Source organism: Procambarus clarkii, chromosome 18, assembly GCF_040958095.1.
Source record: "Procambarus clarkii isolate CNS0578487 chromosome 18, FALCON_Pclarkii_2.0, whole genome shotgun sequence".
Taxonomy (NCBI): Eukaryota; Metazoa; Arthropoda; class Malacostraca; order Decapoda; family Cambaridae; genus Procambarus; species Procambarus clarkii.
The window spans coordinates 18375901-18387861 of NC_091167.1; the positions used below are offsets into that span (position 1 = coordinate 18375901).

The window sequence follows — 11961 nt, forward strand, 5'->3', positions numbered from 1 at the left end:
CCCCTTGTTCGCGTCCCACCAGTGTTGAAAAGTTCATCCTTGTTTACCCGGTCGATTCCCCTGAGGATTTTGTAGGTTGTGATCATGTCCCCCCTTACTCTTCTGTCTTCCAGTGTCGTGAGGTGCATTTCCCGCAGCCTTTCCTCATAACTCATGCCTCTTAGTTCTGGGACTAGTCTAGTAGCATACCTTTGGACTTTTTCCAGCTTCGTCTTGTGCTTGACAAGGTACGGGCTCCATGCTGGGGCCGCATACTCCAGGATTGGTCTTACATATGTGGTGTACAAGATTCTGAATGATTCCTTACACAGGTTCCTGAACGCCGTTCTGATGTTAGCCAGCCTCGCATATGCCGCAGACGTTATTCTCTTTATGTGGGCTTCAGGAGACAGGTTTGGTGTGATATCAACTCCTAGATCTTTCTCTCTGTCTGTTTCATTAAGTACTTCATCTCCTATTCTGTATCCTGTGCCTGGCCTCCTGTTTCCACTGCCTAGTTTCATTACTTTGCATTTACTCGGGTTGAACTTCAACAGCCATTTGTTGGACCATTCACTCAGTCTATCCAGGTCATCTTGTAGCCTCCTACTATCATCCTCTGTTTCAATCCTCCTCATAATTTTTGCATCGTCGGCAAACATTGAGAGGAACGAGTCTATACCCTCTGGGAGATCATTTACATATACCAGAAACAGTATAGGTCCAAGGACTGACCCCTGCGGGACTCCACTTGTGACGTCTCGCCAATCTGAGACCTCACCCCTCACACAGACTCGTTGTCTCCTGTTGCTTAGGTATTCCTCTATCCACCGGAGTACCTTCCCTCTCACTCCAGCCTGCATCTCCAACTTTCGCACTAGCCTCTTGTGTGGCACTGTATCAAAGGCTTTCTGACAATCCAAAAATATGCAGTCTGCCCACCCTTCTCTTTCTTGCCTTATTTTTGTTGCCTGGTCGTAGAATTCAAGTAACCCTGTGAGGCAGGACCTGCCATCCCTGAACCCATGTTGATGCTGTGTTACAAAGTTCCTTCGCTCCAGATGCTCCACTAGTTTTTTTCGCACAATCTTCTCCATCAGCTTGCATGGTATGCAGGTTAGGGACACTGGCCTGTAGTTCAGTGCCTCCTGTCTATCCCCTTTCTTGTATATCGGGACTACGTTAGCTGCTTTCCAAGTATCTGGCAGTTCCCCTGTTGCCAGTGATTTGTTATACACTATGGAGAGTGGTAGGCTCAGTTCTCTTGCTCCTTCCTTTAGAACCCAAGGGGAGATTCCATCTGGGCCTATAGCCTTCGTCACGTCCAACTCTAGTAAACACTTCCTTACTTCCCCACTGGTAATCTCAAACTCTTCCAGTGGTTCCTGGTTAGCTATTCCCTCACTTACCTCTGGAATTTCTCCTTGTTCTAAGGTGAAGACCTCCTGGAATTTCTTATTCAATTCCTCACACACTTCCTTGTCATTTGTAGTGAATCCTTCCGCCCCTATCCTTAATCTCATAACCTGTTCCTTTACTGTTGTTTTTCTCCTAATGTGGCTATGCAACAATTTAGGCTGAGTCTTTGCCTTGCTTGCGATGTCATTTTCGTATTGTCTTTCTGCCTCTCTTCTCATCCTGACATATTCATTCCTGGCATTCTGGTATCTTTCTCTGCTCTCCAGTGTCCTGTTATTCCTATAGTTTCTCCATGCCCTTTTACTTTGCTGCTTAGCTAGCCTACATCTTTGATTAAACCATGGGTTTCTCATCTTCATTTCTCTGTTTTCCTTTTGGACTGGGACAAACTTGTTTGCTGCGTCCTTGCACTTCTGCGTGATGTAATCCATCATATCTTGGGCCGTCTTTCCCCTGAGCTCTGTTTCCCATGCTATATCTGTTAGGAATTTTCTTATCCCCTCATAGTTTCCCTTTCGGTATGCTAACCTTTTGGTTTCGGTATCCCTCCTCGAGTTCAATAACCCTTCTTCAATCAAGTACTCAAACACCAGTACACTGTGGTCGCTCATTCCTACTGGGTCCTCAAAACCGATTTCTCTTATGTCGGAGTCGTTCAGAGTGAAGACTAGGTCGAGTCTCGCTGGTTCGTCATTGCCTCTCATCCTTGTGGGTTCTCCGACATGCTGCGTTAAAAAGTTGCTTGTCACCACCTCCAATAGTTTGGCTCTCCATGTATCCTCGCCTCCATGCGGTTCCTTGTTCTCCCAGTCAATCTTTCCGTGATTGAAGTCGCCCATGATGAGCAGGTGGGATCTATTTCTACAGGCAGCAGAGGCTGCCCTCTCAATTATAGTGTTAACTGCCTTGTTGTTGTTTTCATACTCTTGACTGGGTCTCCTGTCATTTGGTGGAGGGTTGTATATTACTACTACTACTATTCTTGGTCCTCCCATTGTTATGGTGCCTGCTATGTAGTCTCTGAACTCCTCACAGCCCGGGATGGCCATCTCCTTAAAACTCCATTCCCTTCTCATGAGTAGGGCCACTCCGCCTCCTCCTCTACCTTCCCTCTCTTTCCTTATTACTGTATACTCCTGGGGAAACACGGCATTCGTTATGATTCCAGAGAGTTTTGTTTCAGTGAGTCCGATTACATCTGGGTTAACTTCTTGTGCTCTTTCCCTTAGTTCACTTGTCTTGCTTGTGATCCCATCTATGTTCGAGTACATCACCCTGAAACTGACTCTCTTCTGCTTCTTTTCTGGGGGGGACCTTTGGGATCTGGGGTGAGTGGGAGCTTGGGGACCTGGCACGGGGGGATTGGTGGAGGAGGGAGGGCTTGGGGTGGTGGGGGAGAGGGGGAGGGTACAGGGGGTGGATAAGAGGGGGAGGGTACAGGGGGTGGATAAGAGGGGGAGGGTACAGGGGGTGGATAAGAGGGGGAGGGTACAGGGGGTGGGTAAGAGAGGGAGGGTTGGGGAAGCATGGGGGGAGGAGAGGCTGTGGGGGATAGGGGAGATGGGGGGGAGAGAAAAGGGTGGAGGGCATGGGGGGCGTGGGGGAAAAGGGAGGGCTGAGGTGGGTGAGGAAGAGGGGAGGGTTTAGGGGAGTGGGGGAGAGGGGAAGACTTAGGTGGGGTGGGGGAGAGTGGGGGGCTTAGGGGGGAGGGGGAGAAGGGAGGGCATGGGGGTGGGAGAGACGGGAAGGCATGTGGGAGAAGGGAGGGCATGGGGGATGGGGGAGAAGGGAGGTCCTGGGGAGAGGGGTGAGGGGGAGAAGGGGGGTGAGTGGGGGGAGGGGGGTGGGTGGGGGGAGGGTGCCCTAGGTGGGTACTTAGTGGGGGGCTGACAGGGGATGGGGCAGGTTGGGTGTCTGTTGGGTAGAATTTGGGGGTGGTGCCCCAATCCCTGTGGCTGTTGCACTGTTTGAGGAGGGTTCTCCACTTCCCTCTGGGATTGTAGGGTTCTGGGTTGTGGTACTCTGATTTCCTTCTCTCTCCCTGCGCTCCTTCCTCGCGTCTGCTGTTCGTATTCTCTCTTCCCTTGTCATATCCCTCTGCAGGAATATTTTCTTGAACTTCTCTACACCTTTTAGACAACACTTCCTTGCTAGCAGTTCCTCTTTCGCGATTTCGCTCATGAAAACCACCTTTATCATTCGGTCTCTGTGTGTGTGTGTGTGTGTGTGTGTGTGTGTGCGTGTGTGTGTGTGTGTGTGTGCGTGTGTGTGTGTGCGTGTGTGTGTGTGTGTGCGTGTGTGTGTGTGTGTGTGTGTGTGTGTGTGTGTGTGTGTGCGTGTGTGTGTGTGCGTGTGTGTGTGTGTGTGTGTGTGTGTGTGTGTGTGTGTGTGTGTGCGTGCGTGCGTGCGTGCGTGTGTGTGTGTGTGTGTGTGTGTGTGTGTGTGTACACCTAGTTGTGCTTGCGGGGGTTGAGCTCTGGCTCTTTGGTCCCGCCTCTCGACTGTCAATCAACTGGTGTACAGGTTCCTGAACGCCGTTCTGATGTTAGCCAGCCTCGCATATGCCGCAGACGTTATTCTCTTTATGTGGGCTTCAGGAGACAGGTTTGGTGTGATATCAACTCCTAGATCTTTCTCTCTGTCTGTTTCATTAAGTACTTCATCTCCTATTCTGTATCCTGTGCCTGGCCTCCTGTTTCCACTGCCTATTTTCATTACTTTGCATTTACTGGGGTTGAACTTCAACAGCCATTTGTTGGACCATTCACTCAGTCTGTCTAGGTCATCTTGTAGCCTCCTACTATCGTCCTCTGTTTCAATTCTCCTCATAATTTTTGCATCGTCGGCAAACAATGAGAGGAACGAATCTATACCCTCTGGGAGATCATTTACATATATCAGAAACAGTATAGGTCCAAGGACTGACCCCTGCGGGACTCCACTTGTAACGTCTCGTCAATCTGAGACCTCACCCCTCACACTGACTCGTTGTCTCCTGTTACTTAGGTACTCCTGTATCCAATGGAGTACCTTCCCTTTCACTCCAGCCTGCATCTCAAGCTTTTTCACTAGCCTCTTGTGTGGCACTGTATCAAAGGCTTTCTGACAATCCAAAAATATGCAGTCTGCCCACCCTTCTCTTTCTTGCCTTATTTTTGTTGCCTGGTCGTAGAATTCAAGTAACCCTGTGAGGCAGGACCTGCCATCCCTGAATCCATGTTGATGCTGTGTTACAAAGTTCTTTCGCTCCAGGTGTTCCACTAGCTTTCTTCGCACAATCTTCTCCATCAGCTTGCATGGTATGCAGGTTAGGGACACTGGCCTGTAGTTCAGTGTCTCCTGTCTATCCCCTTTCTTGTATATCGGGACTACGTTAGCTGCTTTCCAAATTTCTGGCAGTTCCCCTGTTGCCAGTGATTTGTTATACACTATGGAGAGTGGCAGGCACAGTTCTTCTGCTCCTTCCTTTAGTATCCAAGGGGAGATTCCATCTGGGCCTATAGCCTTTGTCACATCCAACTCTAGTAAACACTTCCTTACTTCCCCGCTGGTAATCTCAAACTCTTCCAGTGGTTCCTGGTTAACTATTCCTTCTCTTATGTCTGGAACTTCTCCGTGCTCTAATGTGAAGACCTCCTGGAACTTTTTATCGAGTTCCTCACTCGATAAGGGGGACTTGACAGCTGAGTGGACAGCGCTTCGGATTCGTAGTCCTGAGGTTCCGGGTTCGATTCCAGGTGAAGGCAGAAACAAATGGGCAGTTTCTTTCACCCTATGCCCCTGTTACCTAGCAGTAAATTGGTTCCTGGGAGTTAGACAGCTGTTACGGGCTGCTTCCTGGGGAATGTGTAAAGAAAAGGAGGCCTGGTCGAGGACCGGGCCGCGGGGACGGTAAACCCCGAAATCATCTCAAGATAACCTGAAGATAACCTCACACACTTCCTTGTCGCTTGTAGTGAATCCTTCTGCCCCCTATCATTATATCCATCACCTGTTCCTTCACTGTTGTCTTTCTCCTGATGTGACTGTTGACTTTCTCCTGATGTGACTGTGCAGCAATTTAGGCTGAGATATTTTCAGGGGGAAAGCGCCAAGCCATTACGACTGTATAGCACTTAGAAGGGGTCAGGATAAGGATTTAGGATGGGACGGGGGGGGAAAGGAATGGCCGAGTCTTTGCCTTGCTTGCGATGTCATTTTCGTATTGTCTTTCTGCCTCTCTTCTCATCCTGACATATTCATTCCTGGCATTCTGGTATCTTTCTCTGCTCTCAAGTGTCCTGTTATTCCTATAGTTTCTCCATGCCCTTTTACTTTGCTGCTTAGCTAGCCTACATCTCTGATTAAACCATGGGTTTCTCATCTTCATTTCACTGTTTTCCTTTTGGACTGGGACAAACTTGTTTGCTGCGTCCTTGCACTTCTGCGTGATGTAATCCATCATATCTTGGGCCGTCTTTCCCCTGAGCTCTGTTTCCCATGCTATATCTGTCAGGAATCTTTTTAACTCATAGTTTCCCTTTCGGAATGCCAGTTTTTTGTTTTCAGTACCCGCTCCTCGAGTTCAATAACCCTTCCTCAACCAGATACTCAAACGCCATCAAACGATACTCAAACGGATGACCATCTCCTTCAAGCTCAATTCCTTTCTCATTAGTAGGGCCACTCCACCTCCTTCCCTCTCTATCCTTATTACAGTGTAGTCCTGGGAAAAACACCGCATTCGTTATGGTGCCTGAGAGTTTTGTTTCTGTGATTCCGATTACATCTCGGATTACTTCTTGTGTTCTTTCTCGTAGTTCACTTGCCTTACTTGTAGGGTACCATCACGACACACACGGTACTGTAGGGTACCATGACGTACCGTAGTAACGATGAGTCTGTTGTTCCAGGGTACTGGTAGGAGCCCCGGAGGCGAACACGACGCAGCCGCAGGTACACCAAGGAGGAGCTGTGTACCGTTGTCACCCAACTGTACCGGCGACCTGTGAACCCATACCCTTCGATCTGACCGGTAAGTGTGTACCCTTTGTGTACCTGTAGTGTACCTGTCATCACCTGTAGTGTACGTGATAACCTTTTTTTTCAATTTGCAATATTTTATAGTGAAGAAATGTTTAAAACAGCAGATATAATGATGTTTATCTTCATGTGTCTCACGAAGGTGCGTCTCTGTCTCACTTTCCCTCACTCTCTCCCCCACTCTCTCCCCCACTCTCTCCCCCACTCTCCCTCACTCTCCCTCACTCTCTCCCTCACTCTCCCTCACTCTCCCACAGGGAACCACTTCGAGAACGGTCACCAGATGGACAACAAGAGTCAACAGTGGTTCGGGGCCTCCGTCGCTAGCCAGAGTGGCGTCATTGTGGTGAGTATTGTGTAGTTATGGGGGCTGGGGGCGTGTATGGAGGGCTGGGGGAGTGTATGGGGGGCTGGGGGCGTGTATGGGGGGCTGGGGGCGTGTATGGGGGCTGGGGGGGGCGTGTATGGGGGGCTGGGGGCGTATATGGGGGGCTGGGGGCGTGTATGGGGGGCTGGGGGCGTATATGGGGGGCTGGGGTGGGGGTTATGGGAGCGTGTATGGGGGCTGGGATGGGGGTTGTAGGGTAACTCCACGTCTCTTAAGTGTCCAAGGAACAATAAGTTATAATAGTACGAACATAGACTACCCTCGTTTTCTGTTTTGGGTTCTCTGGTAGGTTAGGATAAGGGCACCTTAATACGCCAGGTTCTTGACGTTGTGGAACCTTAAACATCTCGTGGCGACGGAGGCTAGATACTGATGTTATCCCAGACACACTTAAAACATCGGAGATCGCTCCACTGCACAAAGGAGGTACTAAAGCTATTCTCAAAGATTGTAGAGGAAAGGCTCTTATCTTCACACATTATACAATCTTTGAGTGTTATCTTGAGTTATCCTGAGTGTTAGTAAGATCACAACTTTTTCCATAACCCCTAGAGGACATATCTTGAGAGGTTATCTTGAGATGATTTCGGGGCTTTAGTGTCCCCGCGGCCCGGTCCTCGACCAGGCCTCCACCCCCAGGAAGCAGCCCGTGACAGCTGACTAACACCCAGATACCTATTTTACTGCTAGGTAACAGGGGCATAGGGTAAAAGAAACTCTGCCCATTGTTTCTTGCCGGCGCCTGGGATCGAACCCAGGACCACAGGATCACAAGTCCAGCGTGCTGTCCGCTCGGCCGACCAGCTCCCTGGACAACATGGGTTCTGGGGACAGATTCACGAAGCAGTTACGCAAGCACTTACGAACCTGTCCATCTTTTCTTAATCTTTGGCGGCTTTGTTTACAATTATTAGACAGTTAATGAGCTTGGAAGCACCAGGAGGCTGTTTATAACAATAACAACAGTTGATTGGCAAGTTTTCATGCTTGTAAACTGTTTAATAAATGTAACCAAAGCCGTCAAAGATTGAGGAAAGATGTACACGTTCGTAAGGGCTTGCGTAACTGCTTCGTGGATCTGGCCCCAGGTTCGTAAATGCTTGCGTAACTGCTTCGTGGATCTGGCCCCAGGTTCGTAAATGCTTGCGTAACTGCTTCGTGAATCTGGCCCCAGGTTCGTAAGTGCTTGCGTAACTGCTTCGTGAATCTGATCCCAGGTTCGTAAGTGCTTGCGTAACTGCTTCGTGAATCTGTGCCCAGAACACAGCGCTCCTGCCTCTCCGTAACACGGTCTCATGGTGTTACTACCATGGTTATGGTGCTACTTAACACCCTTCACTACCACCGTAGCTACTTACAACGTGACGCGTCTAATGAGGTCATGAGGGAGCGGTAATGAGTTGTCTGGGGAGGTGATGAGGGGGCCATGTTGATGAGGGGGCCATGTTGATGATGAGGAGGAGGCGGGGGCCATTTTTCCCAGAAAAGATGTCAAATCAGAGAGAGGGGGGGGGGGGAGGGGGGCCGGGTGCCCTGATGTGTTGATAAGGAAATTATAGGGGTGGCCCTGGGCCCTCCTGGCCCTGTCACCCGCCCCCTCCCCCCTCTCTGGCCCCGTCACCCCCCCTCCCCCTCTCTGGCCCCCTCCTGGCCCTGGCACCCCCCCCCCCATCTCTCTGGCCCCGTCACCCCCTCACCCTCTCTGGCCCCGTCACCCCCTCACCCTCTCTGGCCCCCCCCTGGCCCTGGCACACCCCCCCCCCCCTCTCTCTGGCCCCGTGTTAAGCTGCCGCTGTTTATGTCAAGTTATCCAGCGTTGCATCTGCCGCTGATGGTGTACAGTTGTTGTCTGCCTTCCTCCCTCCTTCCCTGTGTTACTCTCCCCCACTTTCCTCCCTCTTACTCTCCCCCCCCCCCCCCCGCCGTCGTGGTGAAGGCAGCCAGTGTCTGTCTGTGTACAAGTGAGGTCTGTGTGGCCCCGGGGGAGGGGGGGGGGGGTAGAGGAGGGGAGATTACTGCTCCTGGGAATATCTTAAACTCGCATTCTTCTTAAACCTCCCCCCGTTCGACCCCCACCTTCCCCCCCCCCCTCCCTCCCTCCCTTCTCCAGCTCTTGCCTACCCTCCTTATTCCCCCAGTTCGAATCCCCAGCAGCCTACCACAGTAGGCTGCTGGGGGGTTGGTCACCCCCCTACCCCACCCCCCCTACTCCCCACCCCCCCCTACCCCCACTCCGGCCCGTTCTTAATTTAAGGTTGAGTATACAAGATTTTGTTTGTTGTGTTTGTTTGACTCGATTTTTCTTTGTCATGTTTGTTTGTCCATGTGGGAGAGCCGGTCGGCCGAGCGGACAGCACGCTGGACTTGTGATCCTGTGGTCCCGGGGTCGATCCCAGGCGCCGGCGAGAAACAATTGGCAGAGTTTTTTTTCACCCTATGCTCCCTGTTACCTAGCAGTAAAATAGGTACCTGGGTGTTAGTCAGCTGTCACGGGCTGCTTCCTGGGGGTGGAGGCCTGGTCGAGGACCGGACCGCGGGGACACTAAAGCCCCGAAATCATCTCAAGATAACCTCAAGATAACCCTTGTAGGTGTGGTGGTGGAGGCTTCTACAACCCTTGTTGGTGTGGTGGTGGAGGCTTCTACAACCCTTGTAGGTGTGGTGGTGGAGGCTTCTACAACCCTTGTAGGTGTGGTGGTGGAGGCTTCTACAACCCTTGTTGGTGTGGTGGTGGAGGCTTCTACAACCCTTGTAGGTGTGGTGGTGGAGGCTTCTACAACCCTTGTTGGTGTGGTGGTGGAGGCTTCTACAACCCTTGTTGGTGTGGTGGTGGAGGCTTCTACAACCCTTGTTGGTGTGGTGGTGGAGGCTTCTACAACCCTTGTTGGTGTGGTGGTGGAGGCTTCTACAACCCTTGTTGGTGTGGTGGTGGAGGCTTCTACAACCCTTGTAGGTGTGGTGGTGGAGGCTTCTACAACCCTTGTTGGTGTGGTGGTGGAGGCTTCTACAACCCTTGTAGGTGTGGTGGTGGAGGCTTCTACAACCCTTGTTGGTGTGGTGGTGGAGGCTTCTACAACCCTTGTAGGTGTGGTGGTGGAGGCTTCTACAACCCTTGTTGGTGTGGTGGTGGAGGCTTCTACAACCCTTGTTGGTGTGGTGGTGGAGGCTTCTACAACCCTTGTTGGTGTGGTGGTGGAGGCTTCTACAACCCTTGTTGGTGTGGTGGTGGAGGCTTCTACAACCCTTGTTGGTGTGGTGGTGGAGGCTTCTACAACCCTTGTAGGTGTGGTGGTGGAGGCTTCTACAACCCTTGTAGGTGTGGTGGTGGAGGCTTCTACAACCCTTGTTGGTGTGGTGGTGGAGGCTTCTACAACCCTTGTTGGTGTGGGTGGTGGAGGCTTCTACAACCCTTGTTGGTGTGGTGGTGGAGGCTTCTACAACCCTTGTAGGTGTGGTGGTGGAGGCTTCTACAACCCTTGTAGGTGTGGTGGTGGAGGCTTCTACAACCCTTGTAGGTGTGGTGGTGGAGGCTTCTACAACCCTTGTAGGTGTGGTGGTGGAGGCTTCCACACCTGCGGTACACCTGTTGACCACTCGAACGCGGGTACAGGCATTTCCTCACATTTTCTACCCATTTGTGTTGCCAGCTCCATCTGTGTCCTGCCTTCACTCAGTCTAAAGAAGCTATCCCTGTCCACTCTCTCTATTCCCCAAAGTATCTTGTACGTTGTGATCATGTCTCCTCTGTTCCCTCCTACAGTGTTGTGAGGCCCAGGTCCTTGTACTAACGGCTTAACCTGAGCTCTGACACTAATCTATAGGCACAAACCTCTACACTTTTGTCTATTTTGTTTTATGTTTCACTATGTTTGGATTCCAGGCCGGTGCAGCATATTCCAGCACTGGTATAACAAAAGCTGTGAAGATTGGCTTGAAGGAGCTCTGAGTTAGGTCTCTAAACGATGTTCTGATTGTTCGTTAGCGTTTCATATGCCGCTGATGGCACCCTGTCTGTGTGTGCGCGCCTCTGGTGTTTGGGATGGAGTTAATCTCCAATTCCTTTAGACTCTTTCTATATATGCTGTAGGCACTTTGTGGTCTCGTTTCTACTTTTTCCCATGATCGTTACCTTACACTTATAGGGATTGAACTCCGGTAGCCATTTCTTTACCTCTTCCTGGAGTTGGTCGAGGTGTTCTGGCAACACCTTGCTGTTCTCCGCTATGTTCACATTCCTCGCTATCTTTGCATCATGTGGGGACTTCAGCATGAACGAGCTCAATCCCTCGGGGCGCTCATTAACATAAACTAGGAAGAGCAGCGGTGCCAAGACTGATCCCCGGAGGACCTTCCCTCCAGCTGGTGTCCTCACCGCTCACTGTGACTCTTGGCAGTGACTGGACACTGACTCTTGACTGTGAATGACTCTTCACAGTCCAGCTCCTTCACGGGTGAAAACTGCCTATACAGTTCGGTGCTACATAATATTCTAAGATATATGACGATGAACTGTGACACAATGAGCTATGATGTATGTTTTAGGCACTTGTGGTGAGAGTAAGTGGTGGGGGGGGCGGGGTTACTACTCGCTGTGTGCCCGTGCTGGGGGCGCAGGACAGGGTAGGGAGGGGGGGGGAGGTGTGAGAAAGATGGGGGGGGGGGAAGGCGCAGGACAGGGTAGGGAGGGAAGGGGGGGTGAGAAAGATGAGGGGGGCGCACGCAGGAGAGACAAGCAACATAAACGACACAACTCGCGCCTTAGACGACCAGCAGCAGCAAGTTAGTAAACAAAGAACAGTGGTTGCCAGGGGCACGATAATTACCAAATCATGCCCTTGAGAAGGGGAAGGGGGGGGGCAAGACGGAACTATCAAACTATTCTCAAATTACATAAAAAATTTACAAAATATTAGTGTAATATTTCACTTTATTCAGGGACAAAATATATATTAAACTCGTAATTTAAATATTCAAAAAAAAAGACTGAAAACATGAAGTTGAAAGCTTTCTATTTTTTTGTATTCGTTCAAGTGTTCTTTTTCACAGTTTTCAAGTTGTTTACAAAGTAATGGGGGGTTTTAAGGGGGGTTTACCTTTACCTTTAAGGGGGTTCCCTCTACCTTTAAGGGGTAGATCCACTTTAGGGAAACTTT

At 50.7% G+C, this 11961-nt stretch overlaps 1 protein-coding gene across 1 annotated transcript in view; it reads left to right on the plus strand.

The window, feature by feature from the left end:
- Positions 1–11961, plus strand: part of LOC123754521 (uncharacterized) — a 75640-nt gene that overhangs the window by 23112 nt on the left and 40567 nt on the right. Inside the window, exons 2-4 of the mRNA XM_069326694.1 lie at positions 6291–6412; positions 6678–6770; positions 9399–10224. Of these exons, the coding sequence (XP_069182795.1) occupies positions 6291–6412; positions 6678–6770; positions 9399–10224 (1041 nt within the window). The remainder of the gene's footprint in view (positions 1–6290; positions 6413–6677; positions 6771–9398; positions 10225–11961) is intronic.